This window comes from Gymnoscopelus braueri (genome assembly GCF_963280865.1).
Source record: "Gymnoscopelus braueri genome assembly, chromosome: 7".
Lineage (NCBI taxonomy): Eukaryota > Metazoa > Chordata > Actinopteri > Myctophiformes > Myctophidae > Gymnoscopelus > Gymnoscopelus braueri.
The window spans coordinates 5,693,757-5,716,658 of NC_137608.1; the positions used below are offsets into that span (position 1 = coordinate 5,693,757).

At 40.8% G+C, this 22,902-nt stretch overlaps 1 protein-coding gene across 1 annotated transcript in view; it reads left to right on the forward strand.

The window, feature by feature from the left end:
* Positions 1 to 1,265: 1,265 nt before the first annotated feature.
* LOC308089234 (DNA repair protein XRCC4-like) overlaps positions 1,266 to 22,902 on the forward strand; it is a 97,877-nt gene continuing 76,240 nt past the window's right edge. Inside the window, exons 1-2 of the mRNA XM_080433842.1 lie at positions 1,266 to 1,388; positions 19,850 to 20,016. Of these exons, the coding sequence (XP_080289968.1) occupies positions 19,875 to 20,016 (142 nt within the window). The 5' untranslated portion in view covers positions 1,266 to 1,388; positions 19,850 to 19,874. The remainder of the gene's footprint in view (positions 1,389 to 19,849; positions 20,017 to 22,902) is intronic.

Consider the following 22,902-nt stretch of genomic DNA (forward strand, 5'->3'; position numbering starts at 1 on the left):
GCCTCCTTACGTAACTTACGTAATGCTACATTACGTAAGTTACGTTACTCACGTAACCAGTGGAGGAAAGTTATTATTATTACATTTACTCAAGTGCTGTACTTACATTTAAAGCCAGGACCAGGTACTTCTTCGAGTATTTCCATTTATTGATGTATTTATATTGTACTACTTACTCCTCTACACCTCAAAGGGAAATGTTATTTGACTTAAAGGGGAAATCCACCCATTTTCAATATTTAACTATGTCATTAATATAGCATAAAGGAGTTGTGTGGAAATAAGAAAAAATTTAAAAAAAAATTAACATAGCAAAAAAATTTAACATTGCAAAAAAATTAACATTGCAAATTACACCATGATGAGTCATCACAGTGTAATTTGCAATGTTAATTTTTTTGCAATGTTAATTTTTTTTGCAATGTTAATTTTTTTTTTAATTTTTTCTTATTTCCACACAACTCCTTTATGCTATATTAATGACATAGTTAAATATTGAAAATGGGTGGATTTCCCCTTTAAATAAGACATTAAATGCAGGAATTTTACTTGTAACGGAATACATTGCTACTTTTTCTTAAATCCAAGATCTGAGTACTTCTTCCACCACTGGACGTAGCCATGGATTACACGACGGTCGTCTGTCATGACAGTCATTCATGGATGAACTTCAAACTGGTATTTTTACTTTCTCCCTTTTTGACCCATACATCTAAGAACCATCTACATAAACGTTCAAATTTCAAATATAACGTGTTTACTCCATGGCCACGGATATAAAAAATATGTACGGGTCCTCAGATGTACCTGTATATTTCGTATTGTTCAATAAAAAGCATTTTAATCCGATTGGTGCCATTTTCCAATAGAGTTATAATGTATCAGAGTGCAATACACATCCCAACCGATAGGGTCACGTAGTTGAAAGCATAGGGCAAAAATATGGAAAAAATGGCCACCAATAGGATTAAAATGCTTTTTATTGAACAATACGGAAGATACGGGTACTTTTGAGGACTCAAACATAATTGTAACATCTATGGCCATAGGGTAAGCACTTTATATTTGAAATGTGAACGTTTATGTAGATGTACTGTTCAAAAATAGAGAAAGTACAAACACCAGGTTGAAGTTCATCCATGACTGTCATGATATGACAGTCATGTATCAGGGCTGCGTACGCTGAACGTAACGTAACTTAACGTAACGTCACGTAAGCTCTCTGATTGGTCGAGAGGGATTGACGTTCAGTTTTTTCTCCATCCATTCATTTGAGGAAGTAGAAGTTTGTGAAAACATTATAATTTATAAAACAAACATTAAAAACGTTACTTATAATAAACAACGTGCAGCGCGCGGACAGCACCTAACTGATTCACCTTATGCACGTAAGTTTGATATCTTCACTATTATTATTTGTATTACTGTAATTATTATAATAACGTTTATAAATGTATAGCATTGTTTGCATAACTGGGACTTCACTCTTTCCCCCAAAACGAAAAGCAGAGTACATTAGCTTAGATTTAGGCTTAGACGTGTGTGCGTGGGTGTGTGTGTGTGTGTGTGTGTGTGTCAGACAGGTGTGCTTTATGGTGGTTTTGAAGGAGGGTAAGGAGTCACTTTTTGATGTCTGTTGGTAGGGCATTCCACATTTTGGTGGCATAGCAGTAGAATGAATTTAACCACACGTTTGTGCCAAAACTGGGTTGAACAAGATCAGTGGAGCTCTCTGGTGTTGTGCCTGTGTGTCTCTTTAATGTTATTGAAGTAGTTTGACAGGTACATGGGTGTCCCTGTAGTATCTTGTAGACCAGGCCAGGCCCATTGCAAGTTACTTACTGTACTCCGTCCTCTACCCTGAGCCATCCCACCCTAGCATAATGAGCAGGGGTTAGGTGAGTCCTAGGTGTGAGAGGTCTGACGTTTTGCTTTTTAATGTCTTTGAGGTGCTAGACTAGTAGTGATGTGCGAGTCGGGTTTTTTCATGACCCGCCACGCCCCGCCACGGAACCCAACCCGCCTCTACCCGCCTAGCCCTAGAATGTCTGTGATCTTACATACATTTCATGTATTCCAAATACACAGTCATAGATCACCCTCGTCGACGCACTGTGTAGTGACGATCTGCGCGGCCATAAAAGTGCTCTAAACTCCGTCTGTACTCACCCAATAATTAATTCCTAAGACTTGGAGTCATATTTTGTCCTCTAGTTTCATATCCATTTGAAAGTTCTGCCAGAAAACGTGTGTTTAGTCAAATATCTCCACTTTTCCACGAGCTGCACACGGACGACTTTCTGTACGGGCTAGGGGGGGCCTGGAATGAGTGCAGGACTGATATATGTAAACTTCCTTTAGGACGCACAAATGTTTGGGACACACAATTGGCAGATGGAGTGATTCATTACCCCGCACCAATCACAAGCACCTGTCAATTGTGTTCCCCATTCGTTTGTGCTTCCCTGTGTCAATTTGTTATGACGTTTGTGATGACAAGAGGATGTTTGGTAAATTCGGTCCATTACTCAAGTCGCGCCCCCCCTAGCCCGTACAGAAAGTCGTCCGTGTGCAGCTCGTGGAAAAGTGGAGATATTTGACTAAACACACGTTTTCTGGCAGAACTTTCAAATGGATATGAAACTAGAGGACAAAATATGACTCCAAGTCTTAGGAATTAATTATTGGGTGAGTACAGACGGAGTTTAGAGCACTTTTATGGCCGCGCAGATGGTCACTACACAGTGCGTCGACGAGGGTGATCTATGACTGTGTATTTGAAATACATGAAATGTATGTAAGATCACAGACATTCTAGGGCTACTACCCGCCCTGCGAACCCATATATAATTCTATGGCTCAACCCGCCCCGCGGTGGGAAAAAAAAGATAATCATCATCATAATAGCTCAGATTTATATAGCGCTCTTTTAAGTACCCAAAGTTTAAATGTCTACAGTAGCACAACATTGTCATGGGCTAAATAAACAAGTGTGTTGTTCAAAATAGTTTTCTTTTTTTTTTTTTTTCGTGTGAGAGTGGTTGACCCGCTCACCCGCAGCCCGCATAATAGAGACACACTGCCAGAAGCGGAAGGCCTACAAATTCACGCCCACTTTTGAGATAGCGCCGCTACTCGAGGTCCGTTAGAACGATGAACTGCAGCTGCTAATGCAATCCCTATGAGAGGATATAAGAATTAGTCTACTTTTAAAATATTCCTACATTAAAGGTAGGGTAAGTGATTTACTTTTGTTAAAATAAGTGTTAAATAGCTCTATATTCTGATAGTACTTATTGCTATAGAGTGTTTGCTCAGTAAAAGGAGTCTTACAGGTCTCTCCAGTTATTTATTAAACAGAAAATGCATTTTCAACGCTCTCTCCTGATTGGCTTAAACTTTGTCACCTACCTGAAAATGCACTATATTCTGTTTACTAAAGAGCTGGAGAGACCCCTGTGACCGAACAAACGCTCTGTAGCAATAATTACTATCAGAATATAGTATTTTAACCTTTTTAACAAAACTAAACAAAATACAAAAAAATATCACTTATCCTACCTTTAACTGGAGACGATATTGATTTCAATACAAATATGTTTCCAAATGTACAGTATGGAGTGCCTTTGTCAACATATCTTCTTGTTTTCTTAATAGTTGATGTGTTTCACATTAAATTATTTGCCACTTTAACGAGTTACCCATAATGTTAACACAGCAGAGGGTAAACGGCAGACAGACAAGTTGTCGCATTTCAGTGACATCGCTGTCTTTACGAGCGCTGAGCGGCGACCAGTGGCGTGCCCACTGTAGAGGCAGGACAGGCGGTCGCCTGCCCAACTAAGATCTCGCCTCCCCTAAAAAAAAAAAATAACCCGAGAAGTTGTCCTCAAAGTCACACATCCAACAAGCTTTGTACTGAGCAGATTGGACCTTCTGTTCCAGAGATAATGACCAAAACATCTTGATAACGGCCACTTTCGCCAGTTTTCTGGGTATTGAAAACCTCAAGGGATGCGTCCGTGACGTATATACCATGCGACCACTTAAACTCTAGATCTCCGATGCTAGCGGTTTTGACATACTGATAGAGTATATTATAGTATATTGTAGGTAGTATATCGAGATGGCAGATATGGGACATTAAAAAGTATAAATTAAACAAATGGGACACTTTATTAGAACACAAAAAAATCGCTACAGCTTCAGTAGTTAACCAGTGAAATTACGGTATTTTACAATGCCTCTCATAGAGATTGCATTGAGAGCTGCAGTTCATCGTTCTAACGGACCTCGAGTAGCGGCGCTGTCTCAAAAGTGGGTGTGAATTTGTAGGCCTTCCGCTTCCGGCCGTGTGTCTCTATTGCCTCTGAAATCCTGACTCGACCACCCGCGCCGCGGGTTGACCCGCGGGTTATGGGTCGGCCCGCTCATCACTATAGACTAGAGTACCGTGAGGTGCATGCATAGTCAAAATGACATGCGATGAGTGCTCCAGCCTCCAGCTGGTGTCCTCAGTGTGTTCCTACTGACCAACAAGGAGATCCTGCCCAAAAATGTTGTTTTTTGGTTGACTTTTTTGTAATTTTGTAAGTTTTTTTACAAATGTATTATATTTTGATTATCACTATAATATCATTAATAACAATTATTTTGGCCACAATAATCGTGTCGTGAAATGTTCATATCATGCCGTCCCTATCCTTCTTACAGTAATAGGCCCATATTGGAACGAAATCGGGCCTCTTCCTTACTTCCGTCACAAGTCTTACCAGTCATACTAATGAAGGCTCTGTTCCATCCTGGTCAAACAGAGTCAGGGTGCTGATAGTGTTGCATGTTGGCTCACTGGAAACACTCTGCTACACCAGTGGTTCCATTTGTACACTCTCAGAGTTATGGGGGTCCTTGAAATTAAGAAGATTGAGAACCACTGTGCTACACTAAACGGAACAAAGCCTTAATTAGCATCATTGGTAACACCTGTGAAGCACGTAAAGGAAGAGGCCCCGATCTCTTTCCAATATGGCTGCTGTGCAAGGAGCCTAATTGATCAGCCGGGGTCAGCTGACTGACAGAACATATGAACATCTGTAAACGTCGAGGCTCGCGGTGTGGTGGGTGGGAGGTAACCTCGCATCACCAGTCTTTCCACCTCGGAGGACAGCCTGGTGTCTGTTACTAAAGACCCATATGATCCGGTCTAGGCCACGCCTACTGAAAAATAAAAAATAAAAAATAATCCTGTTTCCGGATTGTCGCGATCCGGTTTTGCGGTGCCGCTTTGTTTTGGTTCCCCAATCCCTATTTAAATGGAATAGAATTTCCCCGTGGGATAATACGGATAATACAGACGCTAAATAGTCTCCGGAAAGTACACTCACATTTATATTTAAAAAATAAGCTAAACTACGCCGCATCAAGGATTTTATAGGACGGACCTATTTTGGGGTGAGACGTGTTTCCGGTTTGTCGCGATCCGGTCGCTGATGACGCGGATGACGTAGAGCTCCCGACCGGATCATATACCCGAAAAGGAATGGTGCCCAGGCTAGGTGGGAGGTAAAGGAGGGGAAACATCTGCATATCATGCAAATGCAATTATTCGACGTTTACTGGAAAGGATGCTTCCATAATGGAGCCTTTTCTTTCCTGCTGACGTCGGGACTAAAATGCTTGTGGTCCGGCTTTCTCATTAAAAGTTTTCACAATGGGGTCCCCTCCCTCCCCGACCATTGCAATGGCGACACGCATCTTGATCGCATTTGGAGCGTGTTTGCAGAAATCCCCCCATCAACCATCCCTCCTCTCTCTCTCTCGCATCCACAGACACTCCTAGAAGTGCCATTTAATGTGTGTGGAGAAATCGTCAGGACTGCAAACCACACTGTAAATCAGGCCCGCGTTTTTAGTGTACATTACAGTGGATACTAGTGCGAACAGGCATGGCTCCCAACACAGTCGAGAAATTAAACTGTGAAAAAAAAAATCTTGTTGTGAGTTTCTTTTGTTTTGTTTTTTTGACAGGAGATTCTGGTGTTGCAGAACTTGTCGTGTGTGTAGAATTTTTTTTTTTTCATGACGTAAAGCAATTAGATCAGTGGTTCTCAAAGTAGGGTCTAGGGACCGCTCAGTGTGTCCTGGGGGGACACACTAAACCAAAAATGATTTGGTTTAAACGCTCGAGCTGTATTTTATTTTTGGGCTACTTCAAAATAGCTGCTCTACAAGGCAAGCTCAGAACACAATCTGGTAGATCTGCTGTTTTGTTAGATTCTTTTGTATGACAAGTTGGACCGACATTACATTGAGAGCATACAGGCAGACAGTAGGATAAATGCAAGTTATAATTTGGTCTTGTTTTAAATGAATTTGTCCATGTTTGAACTCCCCCCCCACAATTTTTTTGCCTATACCCCACACACACACACACTCACACACACACACACACACACACACACACTCGTGCATGTCATTCCCGAGCCAATGTATGTACGATGCATGACTTTTTAAAATCACAGATAATCACATGGACGAAAAGAGGCTTGTATCATGTGAACCAAAACGAGCGCTCCCTCTGCATCAATCACAGCCATGGATAGGGGGCGTGGTCCCTGTGGGTTTGGCTTGGGGATAGCGGCATACACGCCTTATGCACACACACACACACACACACACACACACACACACACACACACACACACACACACACACACACACACACACGTACACACACACACATGCTTGTGTGTGTACGTAGGTCTGTAACAGTTATTACATAATCGCCTCATCACAATTATTTGAGATAATCGCAATTATTTTACATAATCGTCATCGTTTCCCTGTTGAAAGATGTTCATGCATTTTCAAACATTTTCCAAAAATGGCAGAAATAGCAGATCTACAAGCTTGTAGATCTACTATTTCTTTGAACATATACAATTATTAAATCTGTCTGTAATTTCTTTGTATACAATTCAATCGTTAATTGCAATTATTTGTGTGACAATTAATCGTCAACTTGAATTGAAATGGTGACAGCCCTACATGCATGTCCACACACACACACACACACACACACACACACACACACACACACACACACACACACACACACACATGCACGTACACACACAAGCTTGCACACTACAGCTATGCATTACATCAGAAGAGGTCAGACCATGGGCTCTGTTGCAGTTGTTTATTGTTTATTTGGAACCATTAGCTACTGCTCTTGTGGCAGCTATTCTTTCAGGGGTCCACACACACACGCAAAACATCACAGCACATTACGTAATGGTAGTACCCTGCTGAGAGAGCGGCAGTGGCTCAGGAGGTAGAGCGGCCTCTTGGGAATCGGAAGGTTCCCACAGAAAAGCATCAAAAGCAGCAGATCTGCAAGCTCGAAGAGACGCACTTCGAGCTTGCAGATCTGCTGCTTTTGATCATTTTGGTTTCCCACCCGACAGAGACCATGTGAAATAACCACAAGCATGATGAGTAAGAGAAAAAAAAACTCTATGCTGCACTGCAGTAGTTCTCAAACTTTTTCCTTACAATTAAGATGTATTTGGCTGCAGACCCCCACTAGAAAGATTCATGTTGTTAAAATGTTTCAGAAATATTCAAAATTATTCAACATTTTTCAATATTTTTCAATATTTTTTGAAAAATAGCAGATCTACACGCTCACAACATTGTATCATGACGTGCTGTGAGCCAAAATAGCCAATGTTTATAGAGTCAACAACGTGGTTAAACGGTAAGTGATATTTTTAGGTCAAAACAAACACAAAGAAAAGGTTAAAGCTCTACATTATGATAGTAAGCATTGCTATGAAGTGTTTGTTTAGCAACAGGGGTCCCATCTCTCCGGCTCTTTAACAAACAGAAAATGCATTTTCAGGTAGGTTGCCAATTTCAGCCAATCAGGAGAGAGAACCTATTTATCAGCTTAAATTTTATAGTGTTCCAGTTGCAATTGTGTTCTGCTCATTTCTTTGTGTCATCACTTAAAATCTCACTTGTTTTTCCTGTATCATGTATGAGTTCTCTCTCCTGATTGGATAAAATTGGCATCCCGGCCTAAAAATGTATTTTCTGTATAATAAAGAGCTGGTGTGATGCGGAAACCCCTTACTGAACAAACGCTCTGTAGCAATGATTACTATCAGAATATAGAGCTATTTAACACATATCTTAACCAAACAAATATCACTTACCCTAACTTTAATTAATTTAGCTGGGGACCCTGTGGAACCCCCTCAAGGACCCCTGGGGGTCCCTGGACTCCACCTTGAGAACCACTGTTTACAGTACCGTATCTCTCAGTGCGATGACCACACAATTCCACCACTCCCATTGAAGACATTGTCACCAGGAAACAATAGATATAGTCTATCTGTAATGACATGCAGATGTCAACCACAGGGCAACCACCCCCCCCCCCCCCCCTTCCCCTCCACTCCCGGCCGGGGCATTTTTGATGTTCAATGCCTTGCTCTAGGGCAGGGGTTCTTACATCTGACAAAAACTGAGAATGAGAATTTTCTCATGGTTGTTCTAAAGTGAATTAGCTATGTTAAAGGTATAGTAATGTAAATGATATTCTTTTGTTAAAATAAGTGTTAAATCTATATAAGTGTTAAGCTCTATATTGTGATAGTAATCATCGCTATAGAATGTTTGTTCAGTAACAGTTCCCCATCACTCCAGCCCTTTAGTAAATAATGAAATTGAAAGTGATCAAACAAATAAAATGAGCAGAAATAAATTGGAACTGGAACACTATAAAATGTACGCTGATAAGTGGGTACACTCTCCTGATAAGAGATATTAGAAATTTGGCAACCGACCTGAAAATGAATTTTCAGATTATTAAAGAGCTGGAGAGACAGCAATGATTTACTATCAGAATATTAGTGCTTTAATTTTTTAACAAACTTAGTTTTACCCAAACAATATCACTTACTGTACTCTACCTTTTAAAGTTACAGGATAATAGATTGTGTTTTACGTGTTGGACTGATTTCACATTGAGAACATACTTTTATACTTTTGCTATTAAAACATTGCAGATATACAAGCTCATAGCGCGTCACTTTGTGCCGCACTATGAACTTGTATATCTGCAATTTCTTGAAAAATCGTGAAAATTTGTGCAAATCTGTGAACATTTTTAAGTTAACTCAAATCTTTGCTTCTGGGGGTCCCTGGAACAACATATTTTGAGATGGGGACCCCCAAAAATGAAAATGTTTGGTAACCACTGAACATGAAAAAGTTTGATAACCACTGAACAATTTGTTGAACTGAAACTTATAGAAGACATTTTTTTTTTAATCGGCCTCAGGTCTTAATGGGTTAAAAATGTTGGACAACCTCCACACACAGTCAAGGCCTCACGCCCCCCCCCCCCCTTGTGATCTTTGGCGCCCCCAAGGGGAGCCCAGACCACAGGTTGGGATGGAACCACTGCCCTAGATAGAGGCAGTGGTTCTCAAACTGTGGGTCGGGACCCCCAGGGGGGTCTCCAAATTATTTTGGGGGGTCCCCAGATGATTTGCTTACTGCAACATTGTAAACAAACCAATATACAGTTTAAGTGTATAAAGGGTGTCTGCACATTGATAACTTTTTACCATTACAGTGTTAAAAGTAATCAACAAACTATACCATAAAAAATTGTCACACATTAAATAAAGAGGCGGAAATTGTGAAAATAGCCGATCTACAAGCTCACAATGGCTCGCTACGCGGCGGCCTGAAAAGTTTGAGAACCACTGCTCTAGGGCAGTGGTCCTCAAAGTGGGGTCCGGGGACCCCCAGGGGTCCTTGAGGTGGTTCCTGGGGGGGTCCCCAGCTAAATGTGTTAATATAGCATCCAAATCAATATAGCCACTTAATAACCCTATAATCTATTATTCTGTTGAAAATTGCCAATCTACAAGCTCAGAACTTTGTGAGCTTGTAGATCTGCTATTTTCAAAAGAAATCTTGAGAAGAATGTGACAAATGTGGAATATTTTTAAAACATTTTAACAACACAAAATCCTGTATGGGGGGTCCGTATACTTCCTGGCACAACATGTTTTCAGATCAGGGTCAGCGGCCAATTATGTTAATTTTGGGGGGGGGGGGGGGGGGCTTGAAATGGGGGGAAAATAAGTTTGAGAACCACTGCTCTAGGGCACTTTGGCAGAGTGCAGTGCAGATGTAGTGCCACCGGGGATTAGCAACCTTTGAGTCACTGGGAGGCCTCTGTGTGAAGTCAAAGCAGACCTTACATGTGAGAACTTACCGTAAGCCCCCATTTATGACTGTATGGTGGGAATTTTTTGCCTATAATGATGAGTTGACATAACCTCACTCCGTCAAATGGAAGAAGCTTGCGACACACATTTTGTTTCACAGCGTACTTGCATCTGAGACTTCGGGCGCAGAATCGATGACAGACGGAGTTTCATTTTTTCAAGCTACTAGGCAGGTGATTGGATGATCCCGCCCCTAGCAGCCGCTGATTGGTTCGTATGCGCAGCGGTTCGGGCAGCTTTACTCTGTGAGCAATCCCAGACCCTCCTTCCTGAAACCAAATGCAATGCAATGCATGAGATTTCCGGAGGGAGGGGGTGTTTACCAGGCTAGAGTTGACATATCCAAAAAATATTTAAGGCACAAAGAGAGTATCAGGTGTTACCAATGATACTAATGAAGGCTCTGTTCCATTCTGGTCAAACAGAGTCAGGGTGCTGATATTGTGCATGTTGGCTCACTGGAAACACTCTGCTACACCAGTGGGTCTCAAAGTGTGGTCCAGGGACCCTCATGGTTCCTTGAGGGGGTTCCAAATGGCCCCTCACGGGTGTGTAACTATTTGAGAGTGTACAAATGCCATTTGTACACTCTCAGGGTTATGGGGGTCCTTGAAAGGTTTGAGAACCACATTAAATGGAACAAACAACAGAGCCTTAATTAGTATCATTGGTAAGACCTGTGAAGGAAGTATTGAAGAGGCCCCTGTTTCTTTTCAATCTGGCTGCTGTGCATAGAGCCTATTGAATCCAGATGGTAGCTCCACGAGGAAAAGTAAGGAAAGTTTCGCGGAAAACACCGGAGTGACAACACTCGAGGACCTTTTTCTCTCTGATGTTTCCCGCGCTCGAAACAATTCAGGGGTCCCTGCAAACTAGCCGAGCATGTTGGGAATGCGAGCTAGGCCCTTAATTACACACCGCTTGGTGTTTGGCTGTCAGCGGCCACGTTTGGACGGAGCCCTCTGTGCTTTTAGGAAACCAGTAATCTCTTGACGAGAAGCACCTTGGCTGGAATTAGTGGCTGAGCTCCTGTATGGCTGCTCTCGGGTTCTCACAGACATAACTCATCCTGGATGGATGGATATTGGGAGACATTGGAAAATGACCTCTTTCTTACGACTCATTTATGTCCCAGGGTCACGGTTTTGACCCGCTCGGGTCAACAGGCCACTCCCAGCAGGTCGGCCCAAACGGGTGCTTTGGTTTTGACAAAAAATAATGATAGCCTCTGCTAAGGGCTGGGCAATTAACCAGAAATATATCAAAACCAAAAATGATTTACCTATAACCGACTTAAAGCTGCACTATTTAACTTTCCTCTTCTACCCCGGATTTGAACCCGGTTTCCTGCGCAAGTGCTGATTTTTTTTTTTTACCATTGAGCCAATAGTGCCGGCTTGTTCGCGGGATAAATTGAATCTTGATCATCAGGTCAAAATCTGTGTCAGATCCTGTGTCTAGGTGAGACATGACCTTTGACACAATCTAAATGTCTCAATAGAAGACCAGGGGGACAAAATACAACCACCCCAATTGTATAAGTACTCTACCATACAGGTATAGTTGGACAAAAATACATTTTATTCATTAAATCTGGCTCATGTAGGTTCATTGATTAATTGAGAATATATTTTTTTGGGTGATAATTCTTTAAAAAATATATTTCTTATATCGACACAAAAAAAATCTAGTCTGATTATACAGTCTGATTACCACTTGTGCCCTGTATTATACAGTACTTCATTGTTCAATGGTGGCGTGCACACATAGTGAAAATAGACGATCTACAAGCTCTTTTCCCCCCCTGTGGGACCGCCTCCAGGGCAAACACTCTGTGTATGGTCAATGCTCAGGCTTCTATCTTTTTTTATGCAAGATCATTATTAACATGGATCTTCAACTGTTTATTTAACAGATTTTTCCTTGCACATTCCAAATGATTACCTTAGTTTGTTGTAATGTTAAGCTTAATTTATTACACCTATGTGCAACGGTGTTGTTTTCTTGACAAAACTAAATCTACAAGCTATCCACACACCTTGTATTGATGACTTGCAATGTAAATCAGTTATTTTTGGGAGGTTATGTAATGGAGTGAAGTTGCAGGACTCTTTTTTTTTGTCTTCAGCAAATGATAATCCTCCTGATCAATATTGGTTTGCCTCAATGTTGACATCTACACCAACACCTGTTGTAACTTCCTTTAATATGCTGAGATGATCCGGTTAGGGCAAAGTTTGTAGCGATACGCAAATACGCCGTTCAGCAAATAGACGGACCCCGAGCTATTGAGAGAGTATGCCTACGATAGACTCCGTTGTAAACAGAAGAGAAGAACATATATGCAAATCTTTTCAGGCAGGATAGCAAGTGGTAGCAAGATCAAAGGGTGCCATGTCATTATTCCAACGTCCCATTATTCCGACTGGACCCATTATAACCAACCCTATCCTTAACCCTAACACTATAACCTTACACTAGCCTAACGTTTATTGGACTAGGACGTCAGAATAATGGGAGGTCGGAATTATGCGCCGACCCCGATCAAAGAGTGTCTCGCAACTTTCAATGGGTCTGGATTAGTTCTCTCTCCTCTCCTCTCCTCTCCTCTCCTTACAAAGTGTGTAACAGGATCGCTGCTATATACCATACAGGTATAGTGTCATTTATTGCAGATTTCCAGATAGTGTGCGATTTATAGTGCGAGAAATAATCATGGTTATCATGATTATTATGCGAATGTTTATGCATTTATTACAATGGATGTATAAAATCGCAAAAATAAATGATTATATGAAAAAAAGATTGGCTCCCAAAGTTTGCAGGAGTGCGCCGTTTTGAACAAAATGCCTCAAGTCATGAACACAGCGTGCCATTGCCGTGAAACTTTGCACGCACATTGCCACTAGGCCGAGGAAGAAATGCCACCCTACGTGTTTAAAATCGGCCTTATGGTGGCGCTATAACAGGCCGATTCACGTTTCTACCTATAACTGGACCAATCGGTGTGAAACTTTGCACGCACACTCCCTAGAGGCCAAGGAAAAACTGTACAGTACATGTTTAAACATCCATGCAGGCTCCAGGACCTCATTCCTAGAAGCCCCCAGCGGTGTAAAGTAACTAAGTACATTTACTCAAGTACTGTACTTTTGAGGCATTTTTACTTTACTGGAGCATTTCCAATTTTCAGTACTTTTAATTCTACTCCACTACATCTCAGAGGCAAATACTATACGTTTACTCCACTACAATTATTTGAAAACTTCAGTTAGTAGTTACTTTGTAGATTTTGATTATTCTTACAATACATACATTAACCACTTCAGCCCTATTTAAACTTTGGCTATGTGAAAATAGCCGATCTACAAGTGCACGTTTTGAGCTTGTAGATCTGCTATTTTCAAAATATTTCAATACATTGTATACAATTGATACCTTGTGAAACGGGACTTCCTGCATAATAAGTACTTTTGCTTTTGGTCCTTTAAGTATATTTTGATACCAATACTTTTGTACTTTTACTCAAGTAAATTGAGTACTTTTTCCACCACTGGTACCATATATTGTCATTTAGTGCAGATGTCCAGATAGTGTGTGTGTGTGTGTGTGTGTGTGTGTGTGTGTGTGTGTGTGTGTGTGTGTGTGTGTGTGTGTGAAGGCCCCACGGTGCACGGGTCCATTCCTGAGTGCAACACTACAGTAGTGTGTGTGTTTTAATGTGAGTGTCCTTCTTTCTTTCTGTCATTAACTGCAGCGGGGTCATCCTGCTGCAGAGAGAGCAGATGTTCCACTAACTAATGAGTAGCTGCTGCCTGGCCTTTATGAGGTTAAAGTTGAACCCTTCAGTCCCCCCCCCACCCCACCCCACACCCCCCCTCCCCCGTTCCTGACACACCCACCAGGAGCACAAAGGGTCAACTTTAATCTACAGTCACCTCCACTTGTGTGTGTGTGTGTGTGTGTGTGTGTGTGTGTGTGTGTGTGTGTGTGTGTGTGTGTGTGTGTGTGTGTGTGTGTGTGTGTGTGTGTGGAAATACTTTTACTCAGTAAAAGTACTGTAATGAAGAAGGCCTTGTACGAGTAAAAGTCCCGTATTCAAAAGTTGACTTGAGTAAAAAGTACAAAAAAGTATTGGAATCAAAATATAAATTTAGATAATATACTGTACTCATTATGTAGAGGCCCAATTTCAAAGATTTTCTTTAAAAAAATTGTAATACAAAAAAAAAGAAAATCGACTCTTATAGATTGTCTATTTTCGACTAGCTGTAGAATAAAATGGGGCTCAATTGGTTCATGTATGTTTTGTCATCATACTTTGCAACGCATCTGCAAAATAGCCAAGTAACTAAAGTTTTCAAATAATTGTAGTTGAGTAAGAAACTTAAAAGTGCAATATTTGCTTTTTTGAGATGGAGTATTTAGTATAAAGCATTGAAAAATGGCCAGTAAAGGGAAAGTACTGTGCCTCAAATTTTTACTTAAGTACATCACTTGGAGTACATGTACTTAGTTACCTTTCACCAGTCTGTGTGTGTGTGCATGTCTGTGTGTGTCTGTGTGTGCGTGCGTGTCAAATTCTCAGCTGCCGGTCTCATTTTGAAGCACCTTGACCTCCGGCAGGGCGTACAGAGGTGGTCACATCATAACTTATCTGGCTCTCTGAGGGGGGAAAGGGTCTCATTTTCATTTTTTTCCTCCCTCGACCGACATGTCCAAATTGGCCAAGTGCCAATTAAGTTGTCCCTCTTCCTCCCGGGTCTCCTCTCTGCATCCACGCTGCCCTGTACTTAACCGTCCAGCTCACCTCTCACTTCACGTGGAAGAAGAAGAACGCTCTAATCACGCGTTTCAGCCAACCGGACGGCCGCAATCAAGTAAAAGTTTCTCAAGCTTTTCATTTTTTTTCAAAAAGAAAAGAAACAGGAAAAAAAACTAAAAGAAAAGGCCAATACATTAAAAAAAGGATGTTATAATAGGTTAGGTTCTATGGACAGCATAGACGTCCTTCACAGGTGTTACCAATGATGATACTAATTAAGGCTCTGTTCCATTTAGTGTAGCACAGTGGTTCTCAAACTTCTACATTTCAAGGACCCCCATCACACTGAGAGTGTACAAATGGTACACTCTCAGAGTTACACATCCATAAAGGGGCATTTGGAACCCCCTCAAGGAACTATGAGGGTCCCTCCCTGGACCACACTTTCAGACCCACTGGTGTAGCAGAGTGTTTCCAGTGAGCCAACATGCACAATATCAGCACCCTGACTCTGTTTGACCAGAATGGAACAGAGCCTTCATTAGTATCATTGGTAAGACCTGTGAAGGAAGTAAGGAAGAGGCCCAATTTCTTTCCAATATGGCTGCTGTGCCTAGACGAGCCTATTGCGATGGGTCGGTAATGAAACCAAATCGGTAATGTGTGCACTCTCAGAGTTAAATAAGCACTGAGAATTTCACGGTATAGTTTGGGGTCACAGAGAAAAGAAAAAAAAATATCAAATGGGGGTCCGTGGCCTAAATGCATATCAAACCGAACCAGGGGTCCTTGATATTAAGGACGGGGTTTCGCCCTGGAAGGCTGTCATCAAGTACAAGTTTCTCAAGCTTTTTCAAAAGGGGGGGAAAAAATAAAAAAAACGAAAAACCTAAAAGAAGGCCAATAAAATGTAAAAAGGGATGTTTTATTGTTGTAGGTTTCAGGAATTAGATAAACATCTGTGTAATTGACCCGTTAGTTGCTGTTGGATTCAATGTTTACTGTGGTGGTCACTTTAGAGACACGGAGTCCTCCAGGGCAGTGGTTCCCAACCCCCTACCCCCCCCCCCCCCCCCCCGCTTCTTACATGTGACACAAGCTGAGACCCCCCACAGCTATGCTTGTAGTGCAACAAATAGCCAAACCCATCTAAAAAATTTTTTTTAACATTTTTGACAATATAATGAGAAAATCGGAATGCCAGGTTGAAAGTGATTTCTTTTTCTATTATATTTTTTTATTGACACAAATAACTTACAAACAAGACTTACAAATAAACACAAAAGACAACAGTGGTAGTACTGTAGTGTGCTTAAGCTTAACCCATTCAATCTGGGAATCTGTGTCATTTTAGATTGTGTGTCGCGCTATATAGCTTGTATATCTATTTTTTTAATTTTATTTGTGCAAATCTTTGAATATACATTTGTTTTTAAAGCAATCTTTTGTAACTCAAATCTTTGCCTCTGGAACCAAATATTTTGAGATGGGGGTCCACGGCCTAATACATATCTAAAAATGTTTCATGTCAAGGACCCCCAGAATTATGTATTTGGCCGCGGACCCCCATCTCAAAATGTTTTCTTCCAGGGCCCCCCCCCCCCAGAAGCAAAGATTTGAGTTACAAATGTTACAAAAATATATATATATATTCAAAGATTTGCACACATGTTCACGATTTATTCAAAAATAGCATATATATATATAGATCTGCTATTTTTGAATAGCCAAAGAAATCTTAAAATGACACAGATGCTTTCCTGGTCTTAAAGGGGAATACCACTAATTTTCAACGTTGAACTATGTCTTTAATACACCCTAGAGCTGTTGTGTGGAAATAAGAGAACATTTTGGCTGTGGGGGCGGAGCCAATAGTACACCTTGCGTATGTCACTGATCACATGACCTCAATCAATTATCCAGTTCTAGGCAACATAGAAGGGGGGGGGGGGGGGCGGACTTTTTTCTTATTTCCACACAACAGCTCTAAGGTGTATTAAAGACATAGTTCAATGTTGAAAATGAGTGGTATTCCCCTTTAATGAATTAAGCATAATAGAACAGACCGAGTGTAGGTATAGAGTTATAGTTCCAGGCCAGGCTATACTCACAAAAAGTTTATTAGTGGGTCCCAGCATGTTTTGTGGAATCTCTCTGTGGGGCCTTTGAAAGTACATCAGATGTTTCTTTTCCCCCAGTTTGATGTAACCGCATCACATCCTCACTGACAGAATGTACTTACTGTAAGTAGCAACGCAGGCATCAGGTTCAGTCTGTTTCTGCTTTATTTAAGCAACACGTACTGTAATCCACGTTTCTGGAGGTCAGGGAACGAAACAGACGATCGTTGCCAAAATGCCATTGATCTCCCTGTGGTTCCAATGAGTCAGAGAAGCACACACACACACACACACACACACACACACACACACACACACACACACACACACACACACACACACACACACGGTGGTGTAAAGTAACTAAGTACCTGTACATTTACTCACGTGCTGTACTTAAAGGGATATTTCACTTTAAAAAAAACTTGACTCCTAATACGCGAGGGGGCCATGTTTTTTCAATTACTTTTTTCATTTATTTGTAATATATTTTTTTGAAAATGAAACAAATTAAATACAATAATAAAATAAAATAAATGAAAAAGATAATTGAAAAAACACGGCCCCTCACGTATTAGGAGGGCAGGATGAGTCACCAGAACCAAGGACGGGTGTTTTCGATGAATCTAACATGGTTAAAATGGAGTTTGAAGTTACAATGGGTTTGTATAGGAAGGGGGCGTGTCTGATAAAATTTAAATCAAATATCTAAATACTGAATCGAGCAACTTAAAAACTGTCTGGGGGATCACAAAAGCCGGAGTAGACGACAAAATGACCAAAAGTTTTTTTGAAAGTGAAATATCCCTTAAAGGGATACTTCACTTTCACATAAAATAAACATTTAAAAAATATATAAAAAATAAATGAAAAAAGTAATGGAAAATTCATGGCCCCCTCACGCATTAGAGTGTCCTACTAATGTGTGAGGGGGCCTTTATTTTGCCATAACTTATTTCATTTTTATTTAATATATTTTTTTGTTGTTTTGTTGTTTATTTTATGTGAAAGTGAAGTATCCCTTTAAGTACAATTTTGAGGTACTTTTACTTTACTTGAGTTTTTCCAATTGTCTATACTTTTACTTCTACTCCACTACATCTCAGTAGATATAAATTATTACATTATGACACATACGTTAACCACTTTAGCTCTATTTTATACCTAGGATATAGCCGATACAAGCTCACAAAGCTCACGATGAGTTTGTAGATCTGCTATTTTCAGACATTTTAGTACTTTTACTATTGGTACTTTTATGTACATTTTGATACCAATACTTTTGTACAATTACTCAAGTAAATTTTGAATTCCGGACTTTTACTTGTAACAGAGTACTTCTACAATGCAGTATTGATACTTTTACTTAAGTATAACATTTGAGTACTTTTCCCACCACTGCACGCACACACGCACGCACGCACACATGCGCACACACACACACACACACACACACACACACACACACACACACACACACACACACAGCGGGGTGGCAGTTATTGCAACATTGCAGCATGCAGAGTATTCCTGACACAATGCCCAGGGTGGTCCGTTTGCTTACGTATACAGTAAACGCCATACAAATGAGGTACAGTGGTTGTGTGAGTGCTGCTAATGATTAAGGCTGTGTTTTACTTTACATCATCAACAATGAAGACATCACAGGGCTTTCTTTCCTTAATGATAATCTCTGTATGTAACACCCCCCCACCCCCAAACAAAAAGAGTCTGTTTCAGTGAAACAGGCTTTTGTTAGAGTTTTTTGTCTTCGCCGGAGACTTATGTTTTCACCCCTGTCCGGCCACATGTCCGTGTGTGTCCGTGTGTGTCCGTGTGTGTCCGTGTGTGTCCGTGTGCGTGTCTGTGAGCAGATAATGGACCGACCGATCGGCGGTCCATGGCCACTCCCAGTGTGGCCAAGTCAGCCTCATGGCGGCGCTATAACAGGGCCTTTCAAATTTGGGCTATAGCTCCCATATAGGCCCCGGCCACCAGTGGTGTAAAGTAACTAAGTACATGTACTCAAGTACTGTACTTAAGTACAATTTTGAGATGTTTTTACTTTACCAGATTATTTCCAATTTTCAATACTTTTACTTCTACTCCACTGCATCTCAGAGGCAAATATTGTACTTTTACTCCACCACAATTATTTGAAAACTTTAGTTACTTTGTAGATTTTGATTGTTATTACAAAACATACATTAACTACTTAAGCACTATTTGAAAATAGCCGATCTACAAGCTGACGCGTTGTGAGCTTGTAGATCTGCTATTTTCAAAAGATGTTTGATACATTTTTTACATAATGAATATGATACCTTGTGAAACGTGACATTCTGCATAATGAGTACTTTCTACTTTTGGTACTTTAAGTATATTTTGATGCCAATACTTTTGTACTTTTACTCAAGTAATTATTTGATTACCCGGACTTTTACTTGTAACAGAGTATTTCTACAGTGCAGTATTGATACTTTTACATTTAAACTTGAGTACTTTTTCCACCACTGCTGGACACTTTTTTTTTTAAACACACTTTTTGCTAGTACTACTACTCCTATAAATGTTGTCCAAAACTCACACTAATCAGTATTTGTCACTTCTTTACACCCTGTAAACCTGTGACGCGATCCTCTTTTCCACAGATGTCACCACCAGGGGGCGGCAGACATGAGTGGCGCCTTCCGACAGATAACTGTGACCTCTGACCCCGAGAAGAGCTACTTCCTGCGAGTGGACTGGTCAGGTGACCTGGGCGCTGGCTTCACTCTGGTCCTCAGTGATGGAGGCACCTCGGGCTGGATAGGAGAAGGTATGGCTGCCTGATAGATTGAATACTTTATTACCAGAAGGTACAGAGGTACAGTTATACAATAATGTTAAAAGGATAACACAAAAAGCTGTTGTTTCCATTGTGGTCCTGTGTATTAAATTCATCAAGAATACACAAGAATACACAATATCCGATTGTGAGCTCGTAGATCAACTATTTTCACTATTGTCTTGATAGCTTTTTGAATCTCGCCCCAGACAAATATTGCTTATTACGGGTGGCAGTGGCTCAGGGGTAGAGTGGCCGGTAGAGTGGCCGGATGGGACCCGCAAGCTTCCCAGTTCGATCCCGGGCTCCCCCAGAGTTGGTGTCGAAGTTTCCGCATGGTTTCCTCCGCCATCGGTGTATGAATGTGTGTGTGAATGGGTGAATGTAATGCACAATCTATGTAAAGCGCTTTGGATAAAAGCGCTATATAAATGCACCATTTACCATTTATTACAAAAACAAACCTATTACTACAACTAAGCCTTAAAAAAAAAAAAAAAAACATTCAAAACTATTAAAAGAAAGCAACATTTTAGTAACCTTGACTGTCAGAAAATATATAATTTCTCTGCCCTTAAGGACATTTTAAGAATTGGGGGATGTTTGCGTTTTGCCCTTGCATAGTTAGTAACCTGATATCATAAGGACATTTTATGTTTGGTTTTAGTGTAGACAATTTAAATGCTCTGATAATGATGAATGGTCCAGTTCATAATTTGTAGGGCTTTGTATAATACAGTCATCTTATTCACTATTGAGTCTGCCGTGTTTGGAGCAGGTGTGCTGGTCTGGTCAGCACGCACCTGGTTGACAGAACTGAGCCTTACGGTGGGTGTGTGTGTGTGCGCGCGTGTGTGTGTGTGTGCGCGCGTGTGTGCGCGTGTGTGCGCACGTGTGCGTGACCTTCTTCTAGATTGATGCTAGTGACCTTGCAGACATACAGTACTTTAGTCATTCATTCATGAATTTGTTACTTAGGCTTGTGTTTCTTGACCAACAATGTTTAGAATGTAATTTAGATAGCGTGCTATTTAAACAGATGCTAGGTTCATTGTTTATAGCAGGTGTCCTTATCCTATAGTTTCAATGTACAGAATCAGATGTTGACACTACGGTATATATTGTTTTCACTGATGCTAGGTTCTTGGTTTACCAATGATGAAAACATTCAAAATGATTCAAAAGTATCCAAACATTTTAACTATTTTTCAAAAATCGAAGCGAAGTGACACGCTGTGATAGTCTGGTTCCTTATGCTTAGATTTACAATGTTGTCGGATTTTTTTGAAGATTTGCAAAACTATACATTTTTGGAAAGGTTATTGTCTAAGGAATCAGAAAATCAATGTTTGCATTTGCCCAGATGTGTATATGGTGGCCATATTGGCAATTACAAAATGGCCACCCTAAAATGTACGTTTTTTTATATCTCAGCCTCTAAATAAGCTGGAACATTGATTTTAACTCCTAAACCTACATTTTCAGTGTCGAGGAATCCAATGGTGGTAATTATAAAGCTACAAAACAATTTTAACCCTTAGATGCATGACTGAGTCCAAAATGACCAGATGTGGTTGTTTTCTTGCAATATCTTTGTAATTAAAACACATTTATCAATTCATATTGAAGATTTGCAAAACTATACATTTTTGGAAAGGTTATTGTCTAAGGAATCATAAAATCAATGTTTGCATTTGCCCAGATGTCTGTGGCCATATTGGAATTGACAAAATGGCCGCCGTAAAATGTATGTCTTGTAATATATTGGCTTCTAAATAAGATGGCTAAACCTACATTTTCAGGGTCAAGGAATCCAATGGTGCAAGTTATCATTTCATTTTTTGTATCAACCCATTGACATAATCCATCATATGGGTAAAAACAGCACAGCCCAGGCAGTCAGTCAGATACTAACTCAGTGTTCTTTTTATTTCTTTTAACTGTGAACTTTGGATGTTTGTGTAACCATCTTAAACATCATGACATGTGTAATCTTAGACAGTCTCTATGCATCATCATAATCATCATCATCATCATCATCACTTTCGTGCGTCACAGCTTGGGAATCGTCATCGTTCTGACGCTGGCTGCTGCAATGACACATTTCAGTACAGGCTAAGTCCTTAGCTTTGCAGGAACATCTGCCAGAAGAACAGTCAGATTTACACTTGCATTGAACCATCTCAAGGATGGCCTTTTGGGCTGGGAGGACCTCTGTGGTCGTTGGTTTCAGCATGCCATCCAAGTGTTTGAAGTACCCATTTTGCAGGGGATGCAGCTGTGGATCCTGCATATTAATGGCTGCTTGTGCCCATGCCCTTGTTTGGACATGGATTCTCAAGATGTGCTGCTTCAGAGCTCCAGGTGTTGGAGGGAGCTTGTCACTTTCTGCCCTGTGTTTGCAGAACAGATGCCATCGCAGTTCAGGGATTGTCTTGATGTTGATACCCTTGGCTGAGTAAGCTGTAAGGACTCCAGTGTTGACAGCATTCCTTCCATCACTTCTTCTTCATCCAAAAGCATCTGTAGAGCATTGATAACATCTTCATCCGTTTTGAAGTAGACCTGCAGCCAGGTTGCCTTGCCTACCATCAAACACATCCCGATGAGCAGGTTCCTCTCCCATGACAAGACGAAGGCTGATCTGACTGACTATCTTGATACCAAAACACTAGAGTACAACAGGGGATCCTCCAAGCTGATCATCACGTCTGCTTCTAGATACACTAGGAGCAACAAAGACCTGGTCTTTGAAGAAAATAACCACGAAGAAGCAGACACACTGCTGATCCACCAGGCTGTGCTGGCTTCACAGCGAAACCCACCTGATGCACAGTTGGTATTTTTCTCCCCAGATACGGACGTTTTAGTGCTAGT